Source organism: Vidua chalybeata, chromosome 21 (assembly GCF_026979565.1).
Source record: "Vidua chalybeata isolate OUT-0048 chromosome 21, bVidCha1 merged haplotype, whole genome shotgun sequence".
Lineage (NCBI taxonomy): Eukaryota > Metazoa > Chordata > Aves > Passeriformes > Viduidae > Vidua > Vidua chalybeata.
Window position 1 is genome coordinate 2,593,095 of NC_071550.1, and position 25,165 is coordinate 2,618,259.

A 25,165-nucleotide genomic window follows, 5' to 3' on the forward strand; every position below is an offset into this window, starting at 1 on the left:
AGGGCAGAAGCTTTCCCAGGTATGGTGAAAGCATCCCAGGGCCATTTGGTACATCCTGGCTGTTTGTCAGCAAGGCAAGAGCAGCTGGAAGGAGGATGAAGGGGGATTGTGGAGGTGAAGAGGGTTTGTAAACCAGGAGTCAGAGCTGAACTGTGTTTCACCCACTCTGTTGTTGTTGGAATCAAATATCAAAATCTTATGAAATCTGAAATAAATATCAAAAATCCTGCCAAGTTTTGATTCCTCTTTCAGGTTCAAGGCAAGATTTTGTTCCCCTTAAGGCTGGGCCTGTGATAGTTAGAAAATATTTGCTCCTTCACTTAGTTTTCCAGCCTCTGCGACTATAGAGAAAAGCTCAAAGTTGAGTCCCAGAAACATTCTTTCAGCTAAAAACATGATGATAAAGCAGAAAATGCACAGATGTATTAAATTGTGTATTTGTTATGATTTTTCTCATTGCCAGTCCCATGACTTTTGTGGTTTAGGGTGAGGTTTGTAACTCCTGAATTCCAGAGACCTTGTCTGAGATTGGGGTCGTGGTGTGACCTGGCTGCAGCTCGACAGCCAAAGCCTCACACTGCCCTGTGACAGTGCTTTAAAAAGACCCAAAACAATAAGAAAAAAAAACCCAAATTTGAATCTCAAGGCCAGCACAGCTGCATCATCCCACCCCTTTGACTTTTAGTTGACCAGAGCAGAGGATCTGCCGTGGTTTGGGTTCTCTCTGTGTGACATTTGTGCTGTTGGTGATACCCCCCTGATGTGAGAGTGTTGTTTTGCAGGAGCCAGGCCAAAGAGACTCCAGAGGAACAGCATGGACAGCTTAGACCTCCTCAAGTTCCCTTCTGAAAAGGTAAGCAAAGATGTCTGGCCTCAAAGATTGTCAGTGGGAATCTGTACACAGATTCCAATTGGTTTGTTGTTGCCTGGCTTCATTTGCAGGGAAATATGCAATTAGCAGATATCACTGGAGTCAATGGGATTAACCAAAGAGGGTTTCTGGAGAGCTTGGAGGAGAGGAACAGCTGGTCTGACTAAAAAGGCACTTAACACTCAAAGCTGAAAAGTCACTTCTGGGCTTTTTTTGAAAAAAGCAGCCCTTTATTGGAAGGATCATGGTGAGCAGCTTAGCCCCTGAGTGGCTGCCAGTGCCTGTCAGCCCAGTGGAGTGACACAGAGGCAGACACAGGAGATGGAGCACTGCAGGAGGGTTTGTCCCAGGGGCTCCAGGGATTGCTTTGCTCCTGGGAATGTCAGATCTGAGCAGATCAGCGTTTCCTCCGTGTCCCCAGGGCTGCTCCTGCAGCAGCTGGGAGGCACTGAGCCCTTCCAGCCTCAGGGATCATTTCAGCCTCTCAGAAAATCCTGCTGGTGCTGCCGAGGGCTCAGCCCTGCCTGTTCCCAGAGGAGGGGGCCAGGCCTGCAGCCACGCTGCCTTTTTGGAATGCTTTTGGCACAAATCATCCCCATTCACCCAGTGCTTTCCAGGCACAGCATTTACAGAACTGTCACAGAGAGAAAAAGCTCACCCAAGCTGCAGGTGGGTGTAGCCAGTCAGTGGGAAACAACCTCAGGCTTGAGAAACCATTTAGGTACCTAAAAATCCCAATAAATACTGGGAAGGCCAGGCAAAAGCTCCTCCCTGAATTAACTCTCTCTGGAAAATAAATTCCAAATGTCCTGATGTATTTTTATCAATTCTCCCAGTGCCCCTTGGCTATTTTGGCTTTTCCTGCTCTCACCAACGTGACTCCATCTCCGGGGTGTCGATGGCAGGGACAGCAGTGCCCAAGGTCAGGGGACATTGGCTCAGTGTCCCCATCAGAGCAGCACAGCCCCGAGGGGTGTGTGGCTGCCTGTTCATTGCTGATGGATTTCTGCTCTTTGCTGTAAATGCTGAGCACTCCATAGTTCAGGCAGGCTCATGGATTTCAGGGGTTCCGTGGGGAGGATGGAGCAAGCAGGAGCTGTGGGGTCAGGTGTGAGCACTCCTGTTCCCCCTGCAGTGTCCTTGGGAGGGTGTGAGGTCACCTCTCCTTCAGAGTGCTCTGGATGCAGTTCCTCTGCTCTGTCCCACTGGGTTACAGCCCTGGGAGAGGCTCCTGTGCTTTGTGCTGTGGTGGGAGTGAGAAGGAGCAAGGAACAAACCCATGGAGTGAGCCCTGACCTCTCCAGCATCCTCTCGGTGTTGTCTCTGCCAGGGATGCCTTCAAAGCCAGCACAGCATCCCTGGTAGAACATTTCCAGGAGCCCCTGTCCCGTGCCTCTGACAGAGCTGTGTGTTGGGGCACAGGAACACCCACCTTGGTTCTGGAGCTCCAGCACACTGCAGGAATGCTGCTCTCTGCCCACCCTGCTCTCTCCAGTGTCTCTCTCACTCCTGCATTTCACCTCCTCTGGTTTTATCTCCCAACCTCTTGTTTATTCCTTTGTATACCAGACTAAAATCTCTTTCTCCAGGCTGGGTTTCACCCTGAAGGTGCTGTAATTGAGTCATCTCTCCTGTTGTCATGCACTGAGCACTGTGAGGGCTCCACCAAGGCACTGCAAGGCATTTCTGATTTATATTTGTGTGGCTGCTTTTTGAGATGTGGACACTGGCCTGGCTGTGCTGGTGCCATCAACATGGCAATGAATCTGCCCTTCCTTCTTCTCACTGTTCCTGTTTGGGATCTCTGACCTCTGTTTCCCACACCTGGGCTGTCAGTGCTGTATTTCTGTGTCTGTGGGAGCACTGAGCCCCACGTTAAGTGTGCTCCTGTGCCTCTCCTGCTCTGTGGGTAGGAGCCAACAGAGCTCCACGAAAACCTGAGCCAGGCAGTGGCTGCAGTGACTGTTTCTTGCTTTCCCAAGGACCAGAATGGGGACAGCCACCACGTGGGAGAGCTGAAGATCTCAGGGAAGGAGTTCCTGTCGTTACCTGCGAGAGCCAGGAAACAGCGGGAGCACCAGTCCAGCTCGGAGAGGAAAGCCCAGGGATCAAGTGCCTCCCCTCAGGGTGCTGGGGAGGTCCGAGTGCAGGTGCCACAGTCGGTAGGAAGAAGATTTTAATCTCCAGTGCTGATCTGGGAGTTCCTCATGTTTGTTTTTGCCTCATTTCCAGCCGGGTGTGGGGGTGGCAGTGGGGACTTTTGGCTGGAAAAGGGATTCTGTAGCTGTGCTCTGTTTGTTGGCTCTGGGGGCAGCTGTGGGCAAATCCTTTTGTCTTTTTGAGCCTCAGCACCACTGTCCTTCTAGCAGAGCAGTGGTACCAGTCTCCATCACAAACTGTCTCAGTGGTGACATTTTTAACCTTCTCTTGAGGGACAGGAGTCTAGAGCTGAGCTTAGCTGGGTTTTAGGATTGTCAGGATGTGATGCCTTGAATTCCAGAAAAGCACAGCAGTTTGGGTGCTTTGTGGAGCTTGAATTGATCAGCTCCTGGAGTTCATGAGGAGTGGGGTTGGTGCCTTAAAAAAGCAGAGCCCTTCCCAGGTCTCTGGTGCTGGTTGCCTTGGCCAGATGTGGGACTGTAGATGTTCTGCCTCGTGTTCTGATCACACTGATGGTCAGTGTGCAGAGTGGTCTCTTAGAATTCATCAGAGATGGTAGAAATCATCATCCAGGAGCTTTTCTTTGGAAGCAGCACAGATGGAGCTCATTTCCTCAAGAGCTGGCCCTGATGTTGGTGATTTCCAGGTTACTGGTGCTGTGTGGGGAGCTCTGAGCAGTCTGTGCTCGGCTCCCTGGAGGATGGTGAGGATCCATGTCCTGGGAAGCTCCCCAGATGCCTTTTTGCTGTTTTTAACCTGACAGTTCTGCTGGCTTTGGGCCGTTCCCTTCCTCTGCTGTTGATGTTTGTTGTGACACACGGCAAACACAAATCCTGGGGAGCTTTCCTGCAGCTGTGCTGGGTTTGTTCCCAGCCCTGGAAGCAGGGCTCACACCCACAATGCTTCTGGCACGTTTCTGGATCGTGGGAGGGGGCTTGGAGGTGTTTGAACTCGGTGATCTCAGGTGAGAAAGCCCCAGATCCTCAGCTTGTTGCCAGGAGAGATGAAGCATAACGGGAGGATCAGTGATCTCATGGGTGCTGGGAAGTGTTGAGGGTTTTGCTTTACACTGGGTCTCCAGCACACTACCACAGTTCTGTGATCAGGCAGAGATTCCAGATGGAATAACTCCAAGCCAGAAAAGATAGGCCTGGTTTTTTGTTTTTTTTTTTTTTTTTTTCCTTGGCATTTAAGAAGAAGTGAAATTAAATATTTTCATGCTGGCTAAGAAAGAGTCAGAGCTGCAGAGCTTGGGATGAAGCCTGGCTGTGGAATGGGGATGCTTGAAGGTAATTCAGGCTCTGAGTCCTTTGTTCCCCAGCTGTGGATCATGGGGAGAACATTATCCTGCTGTACCTGTGTGCATGGGTGTGTGGACACGTCCTTTTTTTACCACAGACATTCCTGATTTTCAGTTCTCTGGCCACTGGAGACCAAATTTTTACACCAACTGGGGTTTTAAAAATTTTTATTGACTTCTCTGAACTCATTCTTCATTCCCAACAGTGTTTGTGGAAATGGTCTGCTGGGAAAAACATTTCCTACAGCTCACCGGTGCAAACATGGTCAGTGAGAAGGAAAACAAAGCTCATCTGAGCCAGAGAGCAGACAGCAGCATGGGGGCACACAAGGCAATACAAAGAGAGAAAAAATCCACTTCTGCCAGAAATAGCCTTGTATTTTTAACTCAGACATTCAGCCAGAGACCAAACAAAAGCCACACTCCACCAAGAGCTGGGAAAAGCATTCCTGAGGCGTGTAGCTGTGGATCCATGGGCTGTGTCTGAAAAAAAGGCCCCGTGGGGCTTTGCCAGCCACTGGTGACCCCTTGGCAGCACAGGTGGGGTTTGGGGAGAGGCCAGAGGGCTCTGTGGTGGCTCTGGGGGACACGGCGGGGTCACTTCAGGGCAGCTTTGCTGTGTTGGTGCTCCCAGCTTGGCCAGGCTGACTCTGCAGCACGGGCCAGACCTCAGGATGTTCAAAGTCAGCGTTGTCCTGTGGGTTTTGCCGTGAGCAAAGCAACCCCTCTGTGTTCTGCTGTCATGGGGGAGTTGAAAAGCTGCAGTTCCATCCATGGGAGCAAACCCCTCCCCAGTGGGAGAGAAGCTTTTCCTGGTCAGTCTGTTCAGACAACAACCCCCCCCCAGATTCCTCATTTTGCAAGGAAAAAAAGCAAAAATTCTCTTTAATCCACTGGTGAACTGTGAGTCCTTAGTTAGAGGTGATCTCTGAAGGTTGATCTGGGGTGCCACAATCCCTGCTGTCCGTGGCAGAGGAGACTGTGAGCAGGGAAAAAACTCATCCCAGGTCCTGCAGTGGGACCTCTGGGTGAGCCCTGCTGCCAGCACTGCCCCGACCTCCATCCCCAGGGCAGATCCAGCCTGGGCAGGTCCTGGGGGCGAGGTGCCTGACTCAGAGCTCCTGGATTCACCACCCATCCATCCCCTGCCTGTTGTTTACCTCCCTCTTCCCCACGGGCTGATGGGGTAATGCTGCTCGCCTGCCTCCCCCGGGGAGGTTCCAGAGGCGTGATGATGGCTGTGAAGTTGGAGCTTTGGATGGCAGGAGCCCTGGTGGTTGTTATTAGCATTGGTGATGATGCTGCTAATTACCGAGCTGCTGGGAAACTCCCCTTGGGAGGAGGCGGAGGGGAGGCAGGGAAGAGTGAAGTGAGCAGGGGATGGAGAGGAGCCTGTCCCTCCTGGCAGCTCTGTGGGGCCCTGAGAGGAGGGCTCAGCCTGCAGGAGAAGCCGTGGGGATGCTGGGATGGATGGGAGAAGCCATGGCCCAGCTGCTGCGGAAGGTAGGAGAGCGTGGCAGGTCCCCCCGTGCCTCACCTTCCTGCCACCGCTCTGCACGAGGCTGCTGGTGAACGTGGTGCTCATGCCAGGAGGGTCCTGACCCTGCTGGGGCAGACAGGGACTTCCTTACCCTTCCCAGGGACCCCTGGAGTTGGGGGGATTTCCCAGCCATGGCTGGTGGTCACTTGGAGGAGAAGGACCAGCCCTGCCAGGGTGTGGGGATGAGCAGGGACAGGGTCCTGTTCACCTGGGAGCTCAGGTGTGCAGCTCCCCTGGGCATACTCAGGGCTGTGAGTGCCCTGAGGAGGATTGGCTCTGGGAGAAGCTGATGAGGGTGAGGTGCTTTTGGTCACGTTTTTGCTCTGTTGCAGCAGAGCCCTGAGCAAAAGTGGCTGCATTAAAGCTCTGTCCCCGTGCCTGCAGTTGTGGGCAGCCAGATCCAAGTCCCTCCAAATCCCTCCCTGGGACTCAGTGCAGTGCACACCTTTCTGAGTTTCCTCTCTTTTAAAAGGAACATCAAAGCAGGGGTTTTGTACTACATGAAACTTGCAGACATCAAAGGCTTGCTCATAAATGTAACCCCTCTCTCCAGTGTGCTGAAGGTCAGAATGCTCCAGCTTGGGTTTGACTTGGTAGCAGATGTGTTTTAGGGGGTTTTTAGAAGGTTAATGGAAGGATGGGATTTTTCTAACACTTCAGAAATATCAGAGATTGTGTCCCTCACCCTCCCCTGTGCAGAAAGGAGAGGGCCCATGGAAGAAAGGGGCTGTGCATTCTGGAAGAGACTTCCTGGGGACCTGCCCCAGTTCTGTGTTTAAGGTCAGAGGTCTTTGAGGCCAAGGGGACTGAGCATGAGCCAGAGTTCAAGGGCTAAAACACTTCATTGTGTCCAGGTCCAACAGCTGGAGCAAAACCCAGGGAGCGAGGTAAGGATCAAACCCACCCCTGTCTGGAAATGCTCCTGATCCTGGGGACTCTCCCCTTCCCAGGGAGTGATTCCTCACTCTCCAGACCTGTCCCCCACCCTGTCCTCAGCCAAGCCCATTTATAGTCAAGGGAAAGAGGAGCTGTGTTTGATTGCAGTGACGACTTGCAGGGATGGCTTGCTGATGTATTCAGACACCGAACGATTTTCAAGCACTCTGCATGGCCAAACATTCCCTGGGACAAATGTTTTTATAAGGCCTTTTTTTATGATGACAGTGAGAAGCAGCCATAAAAGAAAGGAATTTTTTGTAGGTCATACATCCCCGCCCCAGAGGCAGGTTGCCAGAGTTGTTTTGATGGTTTTCTGTCTCAGGATTTCTTGGGGGATTGTTGGGTTGCAGGATGCTGGTGGTTGAGCCTCTGAGGGTCAGCCCTGGGGGCGGTGGCAGGGAGGAGATCTGGAGGATCCTGCCTGTCCCTGCTGAATCAGGGCTTGTCCAGGCAGCTCTCACTGTCAGGTGTCCCCATCCCTCCCCTGTGACTTCACTGGGAACTGCAGAATGGGCTGGATGGCTGCTGGGGTGCAGGGATGTGTCAGCCTCGGGGGCTTCTGGCCCCGCAGCATCATTTCCCTGGTTGCCTTGTGTTGTTTGAGGGGAGATTGGCACTTCCCCAATTCCCTCTGGAGCTGGGATTTGGGGTTTGCACCAGGCAGCCTTCACTGCTCTGTGGTGCCCGTGCATCTTCCCTGTTTTAACATCAGCTTGGTCCCTGCTTCATCTCCCTGGTGTGTGAATCCCACAACACAGGGGCAGTGCAAATCACACCCTCCCTCATCCCACAGCCTCCACGTTTGCTCAGCTGCAGGGGTGTAATTATGCCATTAGTGCTGGTCAGACTTTCTGCTGTAAACGTGCTCTGAGAGGAAGGGAGAAGCCAGAGCCAGGGAGAGAGGAGAGGCAGCTGCTGCTAAATTTAAGACTGTTCCTATGACACCTGGAGGCTGCTGTGGTGGTGTCAGTCCTCTTGGAAGTGAGCAGGTAAACACGGAGCCGTGCCTTGTTCTTGGAGTGCTTTATCTCCCTGTTCAGCGGGTGGGACCTCCCAAAGTGCTCGGGGCAGGGAGGCTGTGCTGGTTCCTAGCTGGAGGCAGGATGTGCAGGAAAACCTGGAGAGCTCCAGCCTGACAGGTATGGGGAGGCTCTTCCAGGGGTTTGGGCTGTTGGGAGAAGCAGTCAGGGACATCTCCCCAGAGTCATCTTAAATTGTCTGACCTGTCTTTCTCTCTGAGTCTCTTTGTTAAGCTGTAGGGTCCTTCTCATCTCCTGTTCTCTGGCTCAGGTGGGCTCCTTGCACAGACGCTGCACAAGCCAGGGGAGGTGTAAGAACTGCTCTCCCAAATCTGGAGGTGTGCAGCAGAGCCAGAGTTCTGCAGAGCCCTGACAGTAATTCTTCTGTGTAACTTTGGTCATGGGAGGCAGGGAAATAAACGTGGGGATAGAAAACCTCTGCAAAAAAGTGGCTGCACGGAGAAGGTGGGGGGAGGCAGCAGCGTTTTCTGGCTTGTGCTGCCTCTGCTGCATTCGTTGCCTCAGAGGCAAATTATCAGTTTCTTCCTTGAATATGAACAGCTGCCAGGTAATGAATTCCCCCTCTCTGTTTTATAATGGCATTAAAATTGGGATTTGCCTTAGTTTTCTCTGTAATTATCCAATGAGCCTGTGTGAGTGAGAGGGAGGCAGGGCAGAGCTGGCTCTGCTGCAGGCGAGTGTCAGTGTCGTGCCTGGGGGATTGAACTTGGGAATGGCCCTTCCTGAGGGGCAGATCCAAGGGATTGAATTTGGGAATGACCCTTCCTGAGGGGCAGATCCAAGGGATTGAATTTGGGAATGACCCTTCCTGAGAAGGCAGGAAACTTCCATGTGCTCCCTGGCACAGGGCTGGTGTTGGCAGGGCAGTGCCTGTCTGGGCTGCAGGGATCAGTGTCCCTGATCTCCCTTTGGGATATTTCTGTTGCTTGCACACCCTCTTCCTGTGTTTTCCCTCCAGCCAGGCTGAGGTCAGGCTGTGGATCAAAGCTGAGCCTCGTGGAAGGAGATGGGAGACGGGGTTTGTACAAGCCTGTGCCTGTGCATCAGCCACACACAGGGGAGAGAGCCCACGGGCTGTGCCACGTGCAGGAGGCTGCCCAAGCCCTGGCATCTGCAGGGGTGACACCAAGGACACCCAGGGTCTGGGTTTTACTCTGGTTGAGGATCAGGGACTTTATATTCCATTCTTAACATGTGGAGGCCAGCTCTGGAGCTAAAAAACTCTGAGGAAAAACCTCTTGCCCGAGGAATCTGCTCTAGGAAGGAGGTAAAAACTGAGCTGGTTGTCCAAGGCCACCCAGCAGACTCGTGCTGGAGGACTGAAGGTCAAGGAGCCAGGCTGGAGGTGACAAACCAGGCTTCCCAAATCCACTCTTCTCCCATTGACTCACTGTAATTGAGTTTGCAGTTATTGGCACTTTGAAACCGTAATTGAGGTCTGCTTTCCTCCTTGCACAACCTTTTCTCCCGGCAAACTGTCAGCCATCAAGTGGGATGAGACAGTAAAAGAGATGCTACACTCACCATTTCCTAGAAACTGTCACTTGAAAGAGAACAGCACAGAAAAAAAAGGATGAATCGAAGCTAAACCCAGAGTGATAAGCCTCCAAATGTTTGATTTCGCTCAAAATCTGGAACTTTTCATTCCTTTCTTGGGTCTTTGCTGTGCCTGGGGCACCTTGTGCCTTCACAGTTCTGGCCTCTGGCATTTATTGAACTTCACATGGCAGAAGAGCTTAAAAATATCATAGCCCAGGTTGTGTTTGGATGCAAATCAGCCTAACTGGGCTTGAATCCCTGGAGCTGGGGTGACACCAGATGACAAGGGGGCCTCTGGTGACTCGGGGCTGTGTTTGATTTTCTTGCACAACCATCCCTGAGCTCCCAGCTGTGGCTGTGGGGTCTGGCATGGATGGATCCAGCAGGTCCCTGTGCTGGGAAGGGATCATGGTCCGGCTGTGCTTGCTGGGGCTACCTAATGAATCCTTTCTGCACCAATAACTTGTGTTCCTCTTTCTGTAAATTATATTGAAAACCAGGAAATGCTGCTGCTGTTATGTTTTCAGGCTTTCACTGAAGGACAGAGCTGTATAACCAGACCAGCTCAGTCTGAGCCTTATCTTTGATTGTGGCTGTTTTCAGCTGCTGAGCAGAGCTGGAGGCTCCCCCAGAGGACACAAACACAGCAGAGCCGTGGGGCAAATTTGGGTTTTGTCTGTTATTGCCCTGTTTTGGGGAGGCCAGATCACCCTCAGAGAGCATCCTGCCCAGAGGCCACCCCGCTACCTTCACTGGCACCAGGCAGCTCCATCCCTGCAGTTTGTGGGCAGGGAGAGGAGGGTTCAGGGAGGCAGTGACCTCCTCAGGGAACAGCTTGTTCCTTAAGTCACTGCTTTTGGATAGACACTGTCCCATCAATGCAGTCCTCTCCTCTGGATTTAGGGTGGTCTTGGGGTGAGCAGAGGCTTTGGGGTCTCTCTGAGCTGTCCTTGCATCTGTACTTAGGGTGCAGGAAACTGAGGCTCCCTGGGAGCTGGCTGAGGGTCCTCCGTGGCTGCAGGAGAAGGATGGGAATCCCTGAATCCAGGAGGGTTTAAGGGCTGTTTCTTGGAGCTCTCCTGATAAAACCTGCCGTGGCAGCAGGATGGGTGTGAAGGCAGCTGAGGGGGGCAGAATGAGAGGTGCAGGCAGCAATTCCCAGCTGGACAGAAGGTGTCCTTGGACAGCTGGACAGAAGCTGTCCCTGGTTTGGGCACTGGCTGCAGGCTGGGCACAGCCTGTGTCAGGTTAACGTGGCCTCTGCTCACATCTCACCTTCAGCATCCACATTTCCCATTAGCTGTGCTATTTTTAAGCCTCCCTAGGCAGTTAACACCAATTAATCTTAAAGAGCCCAAATAATGGTTTTTCAGAGCCCCTGGCTCCTTCCCCTTCCCTGTGTGGCCCCAGAAGCCCTGGCAGAGCTGAGCCCAGTGAGGTGCTCTGAGTGCAGGGGTGGCTGGAGAGGCTCCCCTGGGGAGATGTGCAATTAGAGCAGGGCCCCAAACCATCCCATGGATCCAATTTTTCCAGCCTGGATCGTGCTGTTTGTGCCACAGGGGAAGTTCCAGCTCCCTGCAGTGCTCATTGCAGAGCAGAGCAGTCGATGCAGCCCTGTCTGGGAGCCAGGCTCTGCCTGTGCCTGGGTGCAGGAGGTGCCTCTCCCCTGCGACCTGCGGGAAAGTCCCAGGAGGATTTTTTTTGCCTGTGTCTAAAGCCATTTGAATCCCAGTGTTCTCTGGGCTCTGTCACATGGAGCAAACCCCAAACAGGGTGTAGTTTCATCCTGCCCTTTGCAGGTACCAGAGCAGGAGATGCTTTTAGCTGATAGGAGAAGCTGCTCCTTTCTTTGCATGTGATTTTTGTCTTGCCTGTTTCAACTCTCCTGAGCAGGTCAGACAGACCATGGCTGCAGTGGCAAACCCACAGGTACCAGCCCAGGAGCCCTCCCTGCCCCAGCAGGGCCAGGATTTCGTGTTTTGTGGGGTGCCTTGCACAACAAGGCCTTGATCTCGAACGCGGCCTTCAGGCATTTCTGGGCTGTGAGTAAATAATAATTAAGATCTGGGCGTGTGCTGAGCAGGGGGTGTTTATGTGCAGGCTGATGTGTTATGGGTGCTGATGTGGATGGGTGTGCACAGCCCCACCACCAACTTCCCCCATCCCCACCACCCCTGGGGAAGGTGCTGCATCTGCTCAGCTCCTTCTTAAAACCTCGCTGTGCTCAGAGCAAGTAGGTGTCTAAATAAAAGTCTGATTCAAGGAAGCAGCACAATTTTGGCAATCCAGAGACGAGCAGGCTGTTTTTTGCAAAGCGTTTTCAAAGCAAACTGTCAGGAGGTTCCAACGTGAGGTGCAGGGAGTGCAAGGGATGGGGAGAGCAGGGCACCTCTGCAGCTGGAGCATTGGATTGTCTCCATCACCGAAGAGCAGCTCACCTGCCCTGCTCCGTGGGCCTTGGAGTGGGGAGGTGGATAGAGAAAGTGCTCTAGATATTAACCTTGTGCTAATTAACCAGGAATATGGGTTATACCCTTTCAAGCAACGGAGTTATTTCAGTTTAGCAAATTAGTGCTGCTCAGCTGAGACTCCACGGCTGAGCACGGTCCTGGTTCCACCCCTCTCCGAGTGCAGAGTCAATCACTGCAGTGAGCTGTAGCCAAAACCCTGTGTTTTACTGCTTTGGGTGTGTGCTGGTGTGCACAGCCAGGTACCACAGCCCTGGGTGAGGGCTACACACCCCAACAACTTACTGCTTGCTGTCATCCACCTCCAGCCTGAGTTGTTCCAAGCAGTAGTTCAGGTTCACTCCCAGTTTTGGTGTTTAAGGGATCCCCCAGGTTTTTGATGGGCCATTCTGACCTCTGTAGCCACTCATCTTCTCCAGAGACTGAGCTGGAGTGAGAATGCTTCTACCTCGTGTCCTTGGTCAGTGAAACAAGCTCCAGGTGCTAAATCCAGGCTGGTGTGTTAAAGTGCCAGGGAAGCCCAGCCTGGCGTGGTAAATGCTGTCAAAATCCATGTGGAAAAGTTGCTACATTAACTGCAGATGATTGTTTGGATATGCAGAAGAGAAACCAGGTGTAATTCCCCCTGATCTCAGCAGCGAGGGCTGGACTGACCTTTCAGGACAGGTTGTTGTGTAGCTGTAAATCCCGTGTTAATGTGGCCGTGGCACAAAGTGGCCCAGTCTGGTCACGGTGGCAGTGGCTCCCAGACAGATCAGCACTGCAAGCAGCAGAGGTGTCAGTAACACTTGAGCCAGACACCCCCGGGGCTCCCTCCAAATGCAATCAGAAATTATATTGTCACCTGCTGTGAGCCACAGCCCTGTGCTTGAGCCGTGTGTGGCAGCAGGGCACGGTCCCAACAGGTCAGCACTTACTGCATTTCGGAAGGAGGGAGCGTGGGTGAGTTATTTTGATTTTGTTTGGAACAATAAAACCCGAGTTATTTGAAATCTTAACAACAGAACCAGCTTTTAGCACCGGCGTTTATAGGGATGAGTGGGCGAGTTGTTTAAAGGGAAAAAAAAATCTTTGAAAAGTGTCCAAGTGAAGGTGATAATTTCATGCTCCAAGGGAAGCGTGTGCACGGCCTGGGCCTGGGCAGGGCGTGGATGGGCTGTGCCAGGGGCTGGGCACAGCTCAGTGCAGGGCACACGTGTGCCCAGGGCACGCTCAGCTCCCTGAGCTCCAGGCTGACGTTGTAGGTGGTGTCTCTGCAGATCACAGATGTCTCGCTCATTATTCTTTGCTGCATCCTAAACTCAGAGGGAAAATGTCATTTCCTCATGTTGCTCCAAGCGCCGACCTCCTGTGTGTGGGCTCTCCCCCTCTGTTATACCCCTTTTCTGCCTTTCCCCCTATACCAGCTGCAGATTCCCCCTTTCAGAGCTCTCCAGAGGTGGCTCAGCTCTTCAGATCAGGGGCAGGCTCCCCATCCTGGTTCATTCCCCTGCTGCCCCTCTCTGTCCATGGATCCCCTGATCTCAGCCCCAGTGGGAAGGGGCTGCAGCACCAGCACTGAGCTCACGGGAGCTGTGGCTGTGCCCTGCCCTCCCTCAACCCTTCTCTTCCTCTTCAATCTGGTACCAAACCGGGAGTCCTGATCTCAGGTCCCACAGTTTCTATCTTTCTCTGGAAATTACTGTGTGACCCCTGGAAATGAATTTACTGGTGTGGAACAGCATGGGCAGTTCCCCAAAGCTACGCTTTTTGTTCAGGTTAAAGCAATTTCCTACTTTTGCAGTGAAAAATGAGAATGAAGGACAAGTGTGGACAGAGAGCCAAGAGTGCCAGTGGGGCTCTATCCCCATTTTGCCCCTTTGGAAAAGTGCTTTTCTTCCCAGTGCCCCATTTCTCTGTCAGTAATTCCCATTTCACAAACGTGAGGTAAGAACAACTCTTTGGCTGCTGCGTGGCATTTCCATCTTTCCCTGTTTAAAACCCTGTTGCAATTAGAAATTTCCCTCTGTCGAGCAGTGTTACATTTAAATCAAGAGATGCTTATGGCTGAGCAGCCTAGGCTCTTGCAGTAAGATAAAAAAACCACACATATCTAATAATAAGAGGAGCAGGAGGACTATCAGGAGCTAAAAATGGTCCTTCAGTATTTTGGTGCTTTAAATCCAAACGCTCGGAGTGTGTCTGTGTGTGCAACAGAGCGTGTGCTGCCGCGGTGCCTGTGCCTGCGGAGCCGAGCGTGTTTGCAGATGTAGTTTGGGAGAATCGATCCCAATCTATTTTTAAGGAAAAGTGAGTGTGGCGGGTGGGAGGTGAGGAGGTGGAAGGGAAGCTAAATATTCACGTTAGCTGCACTGTGTGTTTAAGAGCATCATCTAATAACGGGAGGATCGTGGCAGCGAGGTGAGGGAGGCAGGAGCCTTCTCTGGAGCCCCCCCCACCATCGTGCCAGGGCACGGAGCGGCTCCGGGAGGAGGTGGCAGCGGGGCTGTCGCTTTAAGCCTCGGCTCGCACCCAGCGGGGTCACCGGCGACGCTCTGCACATCGCTCGGCACAAAGCCCGCTCGGCGGGGCCGGGAGAGCCTCGGGCAGCTGGAGCATCCAGCGGCGGCAGCGCTGCTGCCCGCGGACATGTGAGAGCCGGAGCCCGGGGAGAGCCGGCTGCTGAGGTCAGTGAGGGAAACTGCGGTTTGTTCGCGAGTCCTTCTTCCTCTGAAATGGGAGCGTCGGGAGGGAGGAGGTGGATACGGAGACACGGAGGATTCACTCAGGCCGGGATGTGCCGTGTGTGCTCGGGGGTTTAAAGTTTTCAGGTAGCTCCGGCGTGAACTTTTTTATTGCTAATATTGCTGCAGCTGCAGCGGTGCTCAGGCTGCTCCGGGTGTGCTGCGTGTCACAGCAGAGGGTGGGCGGTGGGTTCCTGAGCCTGGCCGTGCTCGGGGAGGGGACACGGGGTGTCTGTCACCAGCCCTGCCCCGCGGGGGGAGCGGGGCAGCAGCGCCCAGGGATTGGCACGGAAAGGGAAGCGGTGTCCTGAGCAAAGACCGGGCGAGTTTTACAGCTCTGCTGCCTCTGGAGCTGAGAGGAGTGGGGACTCCAGCCGAGGAGCTGGTGGCTGGGGACAGGGACAGCACCACTGCGGAGCACAGGGACGATTCTTCGGGCATTTCACCTCCTGGTAAAACAGGCTGTGGATTTCAGCCAGGGATTTCCTTCCACTCCTCTCCTCCAGCCCCCGCTCGCCTCTCTGCAAACCTCCCCCTCAGAGCCTTTCTCCAGGTGAGGTTGGGAAGTTCAGTGCCTGATGTTTTTTGGGGTTTGAGGTTGTGGCTGTGCCAGAGGTGCAGCCCCCACGGTGAGTTCTCAGGGGTGGTGCAGGATAAAGAAAAGCTGGGGCAGGAGACTGACAGACAGCCCTGGATGAAGTGCTCCTGGCACTGGTGGTCACCAGCAGCACCAGCCCTGCTCCTGCCTGGAGATTTTGAGGTCGGCTGTCTTGAAAAGAAGAGAGGTAAGGAGCGGTGACATGTGTGGTTCACAGGGGAGAGGCAGATAGGGCAGGGCATGTGGGCATGGATAGCTGCCAGGCCTGGGGCAGGTAAGCACCTGCTTGGGCAAGGGCACAGATTTCCAAGGACTGTCCACGGGAGAGAACTCGGTCCTGGGGACTGATTGCTGGGTCCTGTCCCAGCTCTCTTACTGTGGGATGTGTTCAGGTCACTTCATCTCCAGGTTGTGTCCTTCCTGAAATAAGGTGGAATTGTGGTGGGCACATTTAAATGCTGAGGCAGCGTGCTCTGAGGGGGTGACAGTGACAGCTGCTGAACCTGCCGCCCTCCTCGCTCGTCCCTGACCTGGGCACTCACCAGACACCTTCAGGCAGCAGCTCCTGAGCTGGATCTGCTGTACCAGACCCACCAGGGTCCATCCACCCCTGGGTCCTGCCTGCAGGTCCCATCCGGCTGTCCCCTGGGAGATCTGGACAAAGCTCAAGTGAACCTCGAGCCTGACAGCTCCATCCTGCATTGGGTCAGGTCTGCAAGAAGCTGAGCCTGGAGGAGAGGCAGGGAAGCAAAGGCAGGTCAGTGCCCTGGGGACACCAGCTGTGAGCTGGTCTGACAGAGGGACAAGGTTTGGCCCTTTGGGTGGCTCTTGGGTGCCCGTGGTTTGGTTTGGTGAGCAAAGCTCCCTCTGAAGGGGACATTCCACCCATGTTTGGGTGACCATGGAATTACTGAGGGATGTGCCAGGACTTGGACAGCACAGAAATACCTGCTGTGGTCCTTGGGGACCTCTGGAGCACTGTCCCACAGCAGATCTGACAGGCTTTGGTGGGGCTGAGCAGGGCTGTGGGAAGAGCTGCATCCGAGCTGCTGTGGGGGCAGCAGGAAGCTGTGGGAGAAGCCGCCACCAGAGCGCTGGGTTGAGGGATCTCTGGCAGCAGATGTTGGTGTGGTGGGGGCACAGCTGGGGATGGCTGGGGGTCTGGGTTGCTCGGGTGTCACAGAGAGATTGGGTGTTGATCCCAGGATGGGGCTCGGCACTGGGAATGTGTCCGAGAAAGGTTCTCTGCAGAGTCCTGGGTGGGCAGCGGGTCCGAGGTGGAAGCCCTGGAGGGCATTTGTGGGCTGAGGCTTCAGGTGTTGGGGGCTGGGAGGTGGTTGAGTTCTTGCAGTGAGGCTTTCTGCCTTTGTTTAATGGCTTTCCTGAATCCCAGTGAAAATGACCAAGGGGGGTGAGGCACAGGAGTCAGTTCTGATTTTGCCTCGCCTGGGATCTCTCCAGCCTTGGCTTCACCTGCACATCTGGAGTGGCCAGACTGAGGGATTTCCAGAGGAGATGCTGCTCCATGTCCTGCACCTCTGGGGCAGAGCTGGGCAGCCCAGGACCTTCTCATCCCAAAACTGTGATAAGTGTTATGTGGTGTGAGAGTTTATCAGAGAGGAAAATGGATGGATTTGTGCTTCTCCACAGGGTGTCATGACCTTGGCTCGGGGCTCCTGAGGAGCTGGTGGTCCCAGCTTGCAGGGAGAGGGGACAGTGGCAGAGCAGGCGCCTGTCACTCTGCAGCTGCTTTTTGCTGCCTTTTCAACACCTTGGCTGTGGTTTTACACATCCTGAATCCACCCAGGCAGGTTAAACAGCCTGTTCCTCCAGCAAGGCAATGTGTGCAAAAGCCTGGATGCTTTCCAGTGGCCTGTGCGAGGAGAGGGAGTCCTGCTCCCTGCCAGTCTCAGAAAATGAGAACAAAGCTGTGACCCCCATGAGTGGGACCTCCACCTGCTTGGGATGGTGCCATCCCTGTCCTGCCCGAGGTCAGGGAGCAGGAGCAGAGGCTCCACACTTGTCCTTGTCCCTGTGTGGGCAGAGGTGGGAGCGTCTCTGTCCCCGTGCCAAGGACAAGTGTGTTTGCAGCCAAATCTGCCCTGGGGGGATCTCTGCAGTGCCAGCAGCCCCCGGGTCCCTCTGCCCCGTGCAGATGGGGTTGGTTTTACTCCTTGTGACAGCGTCTGGCTGCCACAGGAAGGTGACAGCTGGCAGAATTTGGGCAGTCACAGCGCTGGAGGCAGAGGATGGGGGATGAGGCCAGACAGGGACACCGGCCATGAGGTGAGGAGTGGTCTCGGGGCTGGCCACCGAAGCTGGTGCCCAGGAGCCATTTGGGGATGTGGCTGTGTGTCTGTGCTGTGGCAGAGCTGTTGCTCAGCCCCATGAGGGATGTCCTGACCCTGGCTGTGCCAAGCCCCGGGCGAGCACAGCTCGGGAGCAGATGGCGAGCCCCAGGGTGTGATCACACCTCCATCTGCCCTCGCAGCTCCTGCCTCGGGGCTGGGAGCAGCCTGGCAGGGAAGGAGCCGAGCGCTCCCAGCCGCCCTGTCATATTTGGGCATTTTAATTAGAGAGCTTCAGGCCTGGGGCAGGGTTTGGCTGGAGGGAGCCTGGTGCCCGCAGGTGCTGCCCTGGGGCTGCCCATGGGCTGGCACAGCCCTGTCAGCACTAACACGGCCCATGGGCACTGACCTCCTCTCCCTCGGGTGCCACTGGGAGGTACCAGGCACACAGCCAGCCCTGCCCCACACATCCATGCTCTTCCTACTGATTCAGAGCATCCTTTTCTCTGCCAGGTGCATTGGGAGCAGGATCCTGACACCCCAGACTGCAGGGTCTCTGCAGGATGTGCTGTGGGGGGATCTGGTCTCTGTGGAGGGGAGCTCTGAGCTGGGGGCTCTGGCATGCACTGCCAGTCTGCTCCTGCTAGCTGGAACTTCCCCCTGGATCCAGGACTGCTCTGGTTTACTCCATGCAGTCGTGGAACAGCGGGAGGGAGGCTCGGTGTGAATGAACCGGTTTCCTCCTCTACCCTGAAATTTGGGTCACACAACCCAGCATAGCAGAGCTGTGAGAGATGTAGTTCACTCTCAGTTCAAGCCCGAGCCAGCTTTGATTTCTGAGGTGCAACTGTTGGTGCTTCAGAGGGTCCACTGGCGCTGTGGCTCCATTAGTGGATCAGCACGTGGCAGGCAGGAGGTGAGAGGGGTTTTTCCCCTCCCTGATCAGCTCCCACATTGCCAATGTTCCTCTCTGGCCTGCTGCTAATTTTGACGCTGCCCTAAATAGAAGCTGAGTGCATCTCATCTGCTTCGCTTAGCATACAGGAAAATTGTTTTCCTTCATCTACCCAATCCAACTTGTGCCTTTAACCCTGTCAGCACAAGTCTCTCCCTACTGCAGAGCTCCCATGAGGGGCTTTGCCTGCCCCTCCATGGGGAAGAGCTCTGGTGGGAGCAGCACCGTGTGTGGTGGGATTGGGAGGGCTCCCAGGCTGCCCAGAGTGGCCACCAGCAGAGCTGTGAGAGGGACTTTGCTTCACCAGCAGCCCAGGGAATCCCTTGCTCCACTGGAAAGTCTGGCTGTGCTCTCTCCATCTCTCTGGTGGAATGTGCAGCCCCTCAGGAGGGACCCAGTGCCCATTCTCTGATTGGCCTCTGGCTAGAAAATAGCTCAGATAGACCCAGTTTTAAGAGGTTTTGGTTGCTTTCTGTTGTGGCTTTTCTCCTAGTAACTGGTGGGACTAGCTCGGTGTGTAGGGAATATCCCCAAGCCTGGCAGATGCCCCTCTTATCACTGGCTAATTTTATTTCCCATTCCAAGTGACTCCTTGGAAGGATCTGTGCTTCCTGCTGCTCTGTCTGCTCCAGATCAGGACACACAGCCCCTCTCCCTGCTGGAAGTGGCTTGGAGAGGCTGCCTCCAACGCGAGCCTCCTGCAGCACAACTTAAATATATCCCTGTCTAGTGCAAGGTGCTCATTTGGGGCTCTTGTGCAAGAACTGTTGTCCTGAAAATCTGTAATTTTGTGGCATTTTCAGCTGGGTAACTGCTACAAGTGCTGTGCTGAGGAGACAGGCACCGAGGGGAAGCGTTGGGGTGTGAGGGGCAGTGGCCTGGAAAGGTTGGATTTAGCTGGTGGAAAAAGCAAACCCTGAGCTTGGGCTGAGCCCTGGCTGGGCACAGGGCAGCACTTCAGCCAGGGTGGCTGCACGGTTCCCCTCACCCTGCTCTGAGCCCAGCCCTGCCCAGCCCAGCAGCTCCCCTGGGAGCAGTGCCAGGGTGAATGCTGTCTCCTTTCCCTTCTTTCCCGTTCAGCCTCCAGGTTCCTCTGGCTGCTCTGCAGTGACAGCGGCTGCACGAGGCTCGTCTGTGCCGGGTTTGGGCTGTGGCAGCGCCCGGAGCCTCTGGGATCAGAGGGACCAAGGAGCAGAGACCCCAGCAGGCTCCAGACTGTGGGGCTTGGCACGCCTGGGGCACAGCCAGGAGCCAGCCCCTGAAGAGGGCACGGCTATTCCCGAGGCTGCGCCAGACAGAGCGATCGGACTCGGGGACTCGTGAGGGATGTTCTGACTCTGACTCTCCTCTCTCTTCCCAGAAAATCAACCGGACCCCTTCGGACGAGGAATGCTTCTTTGACCTGTTGAGCAAGTTCCAGAGCAACCGGATGGATGATCAGCGCTGCCCGCTGGAGGAGTGCCCAGCCGAGGCTGCGGAGGCAGCTGCCACGCGGGTGCCTGCCCTGGGAGAGAGGATATGTGAGCACCGATGCGTTCCCAAGTCCCGTCCTGTGGGAGTGACGCTGCTCCCGCGGCGTGCCCAGCTGTTGTGGTTTGCCGTGCATCCCGTGATGTTTTCCCTGAGTCTCAGCTCTCTGAACTTTAGCAGTTCCTTGGCAATCTCGGTCATTATTTGAGGAAGGAAAAAACATTCTTATGTAAATGGTTGCCGAGGGAAAGGCTGGAGAATGTGAGCTAAGGTTTGGGGAGTAAATTAGCGAGAGAAATGCAGAATCCGCTTGGATTTTTTTAGTGTGGGTCTTTAGGTCTTGGATTCTGAACAAGAATCCATTTTTTTAGTGTGGGTCTTTAGGTCTTGGATTCTGGCACAAGTCCTTGTGCCACTTCCAGTACCTCCAGGAGGAAGATGATGGTGGTCATTGCTGAGGGAGCTTTGTGAGAACCTGGGGTCTGGGACGTGCAGGGACCAGGTCAGGCTTTCTCAGGCAAGTTAAAATATTGTCAGATTTTGTAATAGCGTTGCCATGGAGGAAAAACTTCTGGATTTTGTACTGCTCTTGGATGCGGTGGTGATAGGTGCTCTGTGAGGACAGGGGAGCCAGGAGGATGGATAAACAGTGGGAAGCTGCTCAGGCAAACAGCTCAGCACTAGGAAGGACAGGGATAAATTGAGGAAGGCGCCTGACAAATAGGGCAGGAAAGGCAGGGCTGTGTTTGCACTTGGGTTTTGTGGCTTTTTCAGTGTTCAGGGCCTTTGTTTAACCCAAGCTGGGGAGAAGCTCTAAAATGCACGGATCACGCTCACACACTTAATCACCAGCACAAAGGGCTCAAACCAGTTATTTAACCTGATGGATTTGTTCATCATCAGTTTCCAAATGAATGTGAAGTGCAAACGGGAGAGGAGCCCCCTGACAGTGCTCCCAGAGCCGCAGCACAAGGAGCATGTGCCAGGGCAGGGGCTGCAGCAGAGGTCAGGCTGTGGTAGGAAGGCAGGTTGGCTGTGAGGTGAGAGGGTACTTATTGTCTAAAAATAAGGTGGAAATGAGCATCGCTTTGTCAAGAGATGCATTTCTGACACACAAGTGCATTTGGATGTAACAGCTGTGTAATTTAGGAGATGGGGCTGAAAATGCAGAGCTTTATAAAGAATGCACGAGCAGCCCCACATTCTGTTCAGCTCATTTGGGCTCCGAGCCTTTCGGACGTGTTATTTTTGAGGATTCTTTGTGAGCTGAAGGGGAGGAAGCTCATCCCTGCGTCAGCACTGAGATTTTTCTTGTGTTTCTGCAGCTCCATGAGCTGGGGCTCTAAGGACTTGTGTCAGGAGGCTCAGAGCAGGCTCTGCTCCAGAGCTTTGTGCTCAGGGAAAGTAACACCACTTGGGCTGGATTTCTCAGTTTTCCTTTGCTGGTCCCTGAGTGCAGTGTCTGTTGTTTGGGAGCCTCTCCCTCCCCAGCAGCTGCAGGAGCCAAGGGGTTCTTTCCAGGGAGTGCTGCCCAGAGGGGTTTCCAAAGGGTTGGTGGTGGATAGGTGACAGGTACTGGTTCTGGACTGGGACCCCCAGCACCAGCACAGCCCAGGCTCTGCTCGGTGGGATGAGAAGCAGCAGAGCCCAGGAGTGTTTTCTGGTGCTGACACAGATCCTGCAGCCCGTGAGAGCCCGACTCACCTCGGCAGTGCCTCTCCTTGAGCAAACAGCCCGGATTTCTGGGGGGCCTGGGATGGTGCTGCCAGGTGAGAGGCTCAGCCAGGCCTGGGCTTTGCTGATGGCCTGTCTGCAATTATTCCCAGCTTTTGGGATTGTGTGGGTGCCTGTCACAGCCACAAGGAACTCTGTGCTCTTGTGTGATTGCCCAGCTCTGCCTGTGCCAGAGTGGAAGCGGCAGTGCTGGAAACAGCAGGGATCACACGCAGGCAATGGTTCAGCCCGGGGGACCTGGATCTCCTGGGCTGAGGTGGCACCTTTGGTGGCCTCCAGGAGCTGGCCAAGCACAGGCAGGGAGCCCTGCAGGGGACCCAGCTTTGCAAGATGTGTGTGTGAGGTTCTGCTTTATCAAGGCACCTGATTCCCCTGCTGCTGCCTGCTGGGTTTGTGTGGGTTGGAGAGGAGTTTGGGGAGGGGATTTGGGCTCTGCAGCTCAGGCAGAGCAGTGACCCTGCCCTGTGCTCCTCTCCCCCAGCACAGTCCACCCTGATGGCATCTCCACAGACAGAGGAGTTCTTCGACCTCATTGCCAGCTCCCAGAGCAGGCGCCTGGATGACCAACGTGCCAACGTGGGCAACCTGCCCGGCCTGCGGATAACCCACAACAACCTGGGCCACCTGCGTGTGGAGGGGGACGCCCAGGAGCCCGGGGACGAGTTCTTCAACATGCTCATGAAGTGTCAGGTACGGGCACAGGGCTGGGGGAGCTCTGACACCTCTGCTCCAGCCCCTTCCTCCCTGCCCTGTGCTGATGCTAACGCCCCTCTCTCCCCTGCAGTCCTCCAGGATCGATGACCAGCGCTGTGCCCCCCCAGACTCCATCCCCCGTGGTCCCACCATGCCCGATGAAGACTTTTTCAGCCTCATCCAGCGTGTCCAGGCCAAACGCATGGACGAGCAGCGTGTGGATTTGGCCTCAGCCCAGGAGGAGGCCGAGGAGGAGCAGCAGAGGCCTGGTTCCAGCTAAGAACTGGGTTTTGGTCTGGGGGGGTTGTTTCAGCTTTATTTTGTTTTTTAAAAAGGAAGACCAGAGTAGGCGGTTTCAAGCCCGAGTGCTCCTGTGCTCCCAGTCTTGCACCTCCATTGTGTTCCTATGGGAGAGCCCAACGGATGGGGGACCGTTTTTAAATAAGGGTTTTTTTTAGGACATGTGGCCACTCTAACTCTGGGCACAGCACCTGGAAGACTTTAGCAGCCCCTTGCTGATCACCTAAAACCCCAGGACCTTGGAGGAGCCCACAGGGGGTAGCTAACTCCATCCTTGATTTCTTTTATTTCTACAACACTTTTATTTAAACAGGGAAAGGGAAGAACACCTTTTCCATTTTGAGGTCCTCCTGTCTTCCCTGACACCAATGGCTCTGGATCCTTCTCTGGAATATCTTGTTCAGCTTTGTTCCTTCTACAGGAGAAAAAGAGCCCAAGTCCTTTAAATCTTATCCACCCCAGCTGCATTGTGGTCCCACACACCTGAGTGTATTTTAGGTTAAGAGGACTCTCTGGAGAGCCCTGGACATTCTCTGCTTCCAGCTGCAGCCCTGCAGAGCCTCCTGAGCAGGGGAAAAGCCTCACTGACCCTAAGCTTTAGTGGGATTTGTTACCTCTGGAGCCCTCTGCAGCCCCATGGCAGGGGCTATTCCTGGGCAGGGGGAAGGAGGAAAGAGGTCTCTGCCCGAGTTTTCAGCCCACGGCAAACAGGGACAGCTCCTGGTGCCACTGAGCTGGTGTGAGGGTGGTCCAAGACAGAACCTGTGTGTGACAGGGCCCTGCTTCAACAGCCAGCAAAGCTTTCTGCCCGTGGCTCATCCCTCCTTCGTTCTGTGTCCTTCAGCAGCTCTGGCCAGTGGCCCTTCCCTCCTCTTGTTTCTCCCCAAACCAGGACTGAGCTGCTCCCAGTGAGGCTCTCTGGTTCTGTCCACCTGTCTCCAGCCCCTGGAGCCTCAGGAGAGCCCCAGGCTGGGGGGCTGGCAGGGAACTCACATTTACTGTCATTCCTTCCCCTTTTGGACCAGCTGGAAAAGCTGGAGGAGGGGAGCAGGGATCTGACTTGAGCGAGGTGCAGTATTTTTCCTTTGCTTGACCAGAGACTATGCTGGACTTCAGCAACTCCAGTGCCGAAGCAGCGCCGCTCCTGCAGAGAATAAATCAGCACTTTGGATTTGAAATGCGTTTGGAAACATCCCCAGCCAGCAGGGAGATATTTTTCGACCAGTGATGCTGCTCATGGGGCATTTACCCTGCCTGCACTGACCATGTGGAGTGGTGGCTGCAGTTTACCTGCTACCTGGGAGCACTCACCTGCTGCTTGGCCGAGGCTGGGCCTCCCTGCTGGGGCTGGGCAGAGCTCTGGAGAGGGGAGAGGAGGAGCTGCCCATCCCCTACCTACCAGCCAAGCTGGCATTTGTAAAAGAGAAAAACAGTGATGATGATGACCTGACCAGCTGCAGGCTCAGGCCTGTGCAGCTCTTAGGCAGGTGGTGAACTGGAACCTGACCATGAAGCTTTCAGAGGTATTATTAAGGTATTATTTGCCATATACTTGAATGTATGAGCTTATTTATTTTTTACATGTGCATTTGCTAATGTCATTTTAATGGGGAATTTCCAACCCACAGGTACTTGGTTTTTTTTCTAAAAAATAATCTGCCAAATGGATTAATATATTAGAAATGAATACAGCTCAAGGGGAAGGGGTGGGGGGAATTGTGCTTAATAAATATTTGTGTCTAAGCTTCAGTGCAAATACTCATTTCCATTATTTCCTGGCTGACAGCAGGGCTAAACCTGGCCCTTTGGAATAGGGATGGGGGTGAATGGGGGGGTGTCTCTGGTATCAGACACCATCACCTGTGCTAAGGAAAATGTTGTGCACCAAGCTCCACATCTCTTTACTCTATGAGCACACGGGTCCCGTGGCAGCTACCACCATCCCAGCTCTGCCTGCCTGCCAGCATGGATGTGGCTGTGGAGGGAAGGCACAAAACCCTGAGAATTCCCTGCCCAGAAGTTTCCAGGACAACAGGGCAGACAGAGCAGCCCTGCATGGCTGAGAAAAGGCCACTGGAAAAGGCTGAGGAGAGACTGAGCTGTTCCTTTCAGGCCCTGCCCGGTCTCGGTGCCGCCCCGGCGCCTGGCCCGAAGCTGGGTTGTTCCCCAGAGCCAGGGGACAAGGGCAGGGAGTGCTGGGCACAGCCCTAGCACTGGCCCTTGGAGTAGACACAAAGCAGCAGCAGCAGCTCATTCCAGCACAGCAGGCATGAGCAGGCTGTTGGACTGGGCTGGAAGGCAGCCTGGGAGCAGCAGTTTGGATCCTGAGCCCTGTGAGGAGAAAGCCAAGTCACAGCTGGGCTCCTTTGTGCTGGCCACTGCCAGCCCTGAGCAAAGATTAATAAAGAACCACCAGCTTGTTCTCATCAGGTGTTCTCACACCCCTGCTGCTGGGCACAGCAGCTCTGTGTGACCTGGGCCCAGAACCGTGCCCTCAGGTGTGCAGAGACTCAGATTCCCAGGAGCAGGTGATCTCTGGGATAGAGT

At 54.5% G+C, this 25,165-nt stretch overlaps 1 protein-coding gene across 11 annotated transcripts in view; it reads left to right on the forward strand.

Annotated features, from left to right (window-relative positions):
• Window positions 1-24,367, forward strand: part of GPSM1 (G protein signaling modulator 1) — a 63,332-nt gene extending 38,965 nt beyond the window's left edge. For 5 of the 11 annotated variants that reach the window (XM_053961949.1, XM_053961960.1, XM_053961950.1 and 2 more), the window contains 5 exons: window positions 783-853; window positions 2,854-3,033; window positions 19,782-19,941; window positions 22,107-22,315; window positions 22,410-24,367. In XM_053961949.1, the coding sequence (XP_053817924.1) occupies window positions 783-853; window positions 2,854-3,033; window positions 19,782-19,941; window positions 22,107-22,315; window positions 22,410-22,598 (809 nt within the window). In that variant the 3' untranslated portion in view covers window positions 22,599-24,367. Of the gene's footprint in view, window positions 1-782; window positions 854-2,853; window positions 3,034-5,812; window positions 5,835-14,233; window positions 14,524-14,647; window positions 14,668-14,824; window positions 15,134-15,805; window positions 15,936-17,389; window positions 17,465-19,781; window positions 19,942-22,106; window positions 22,316-22,409 lie in introns of those variants that run through there. The other 6 variants (XM_053961957.1, XM_053961954.1, XM_053961956.1 and 3 more) reach the window with 6 other exon arrangements.
• Window positions 24,368-25,165: the final 798 nt, after the last annotated feature.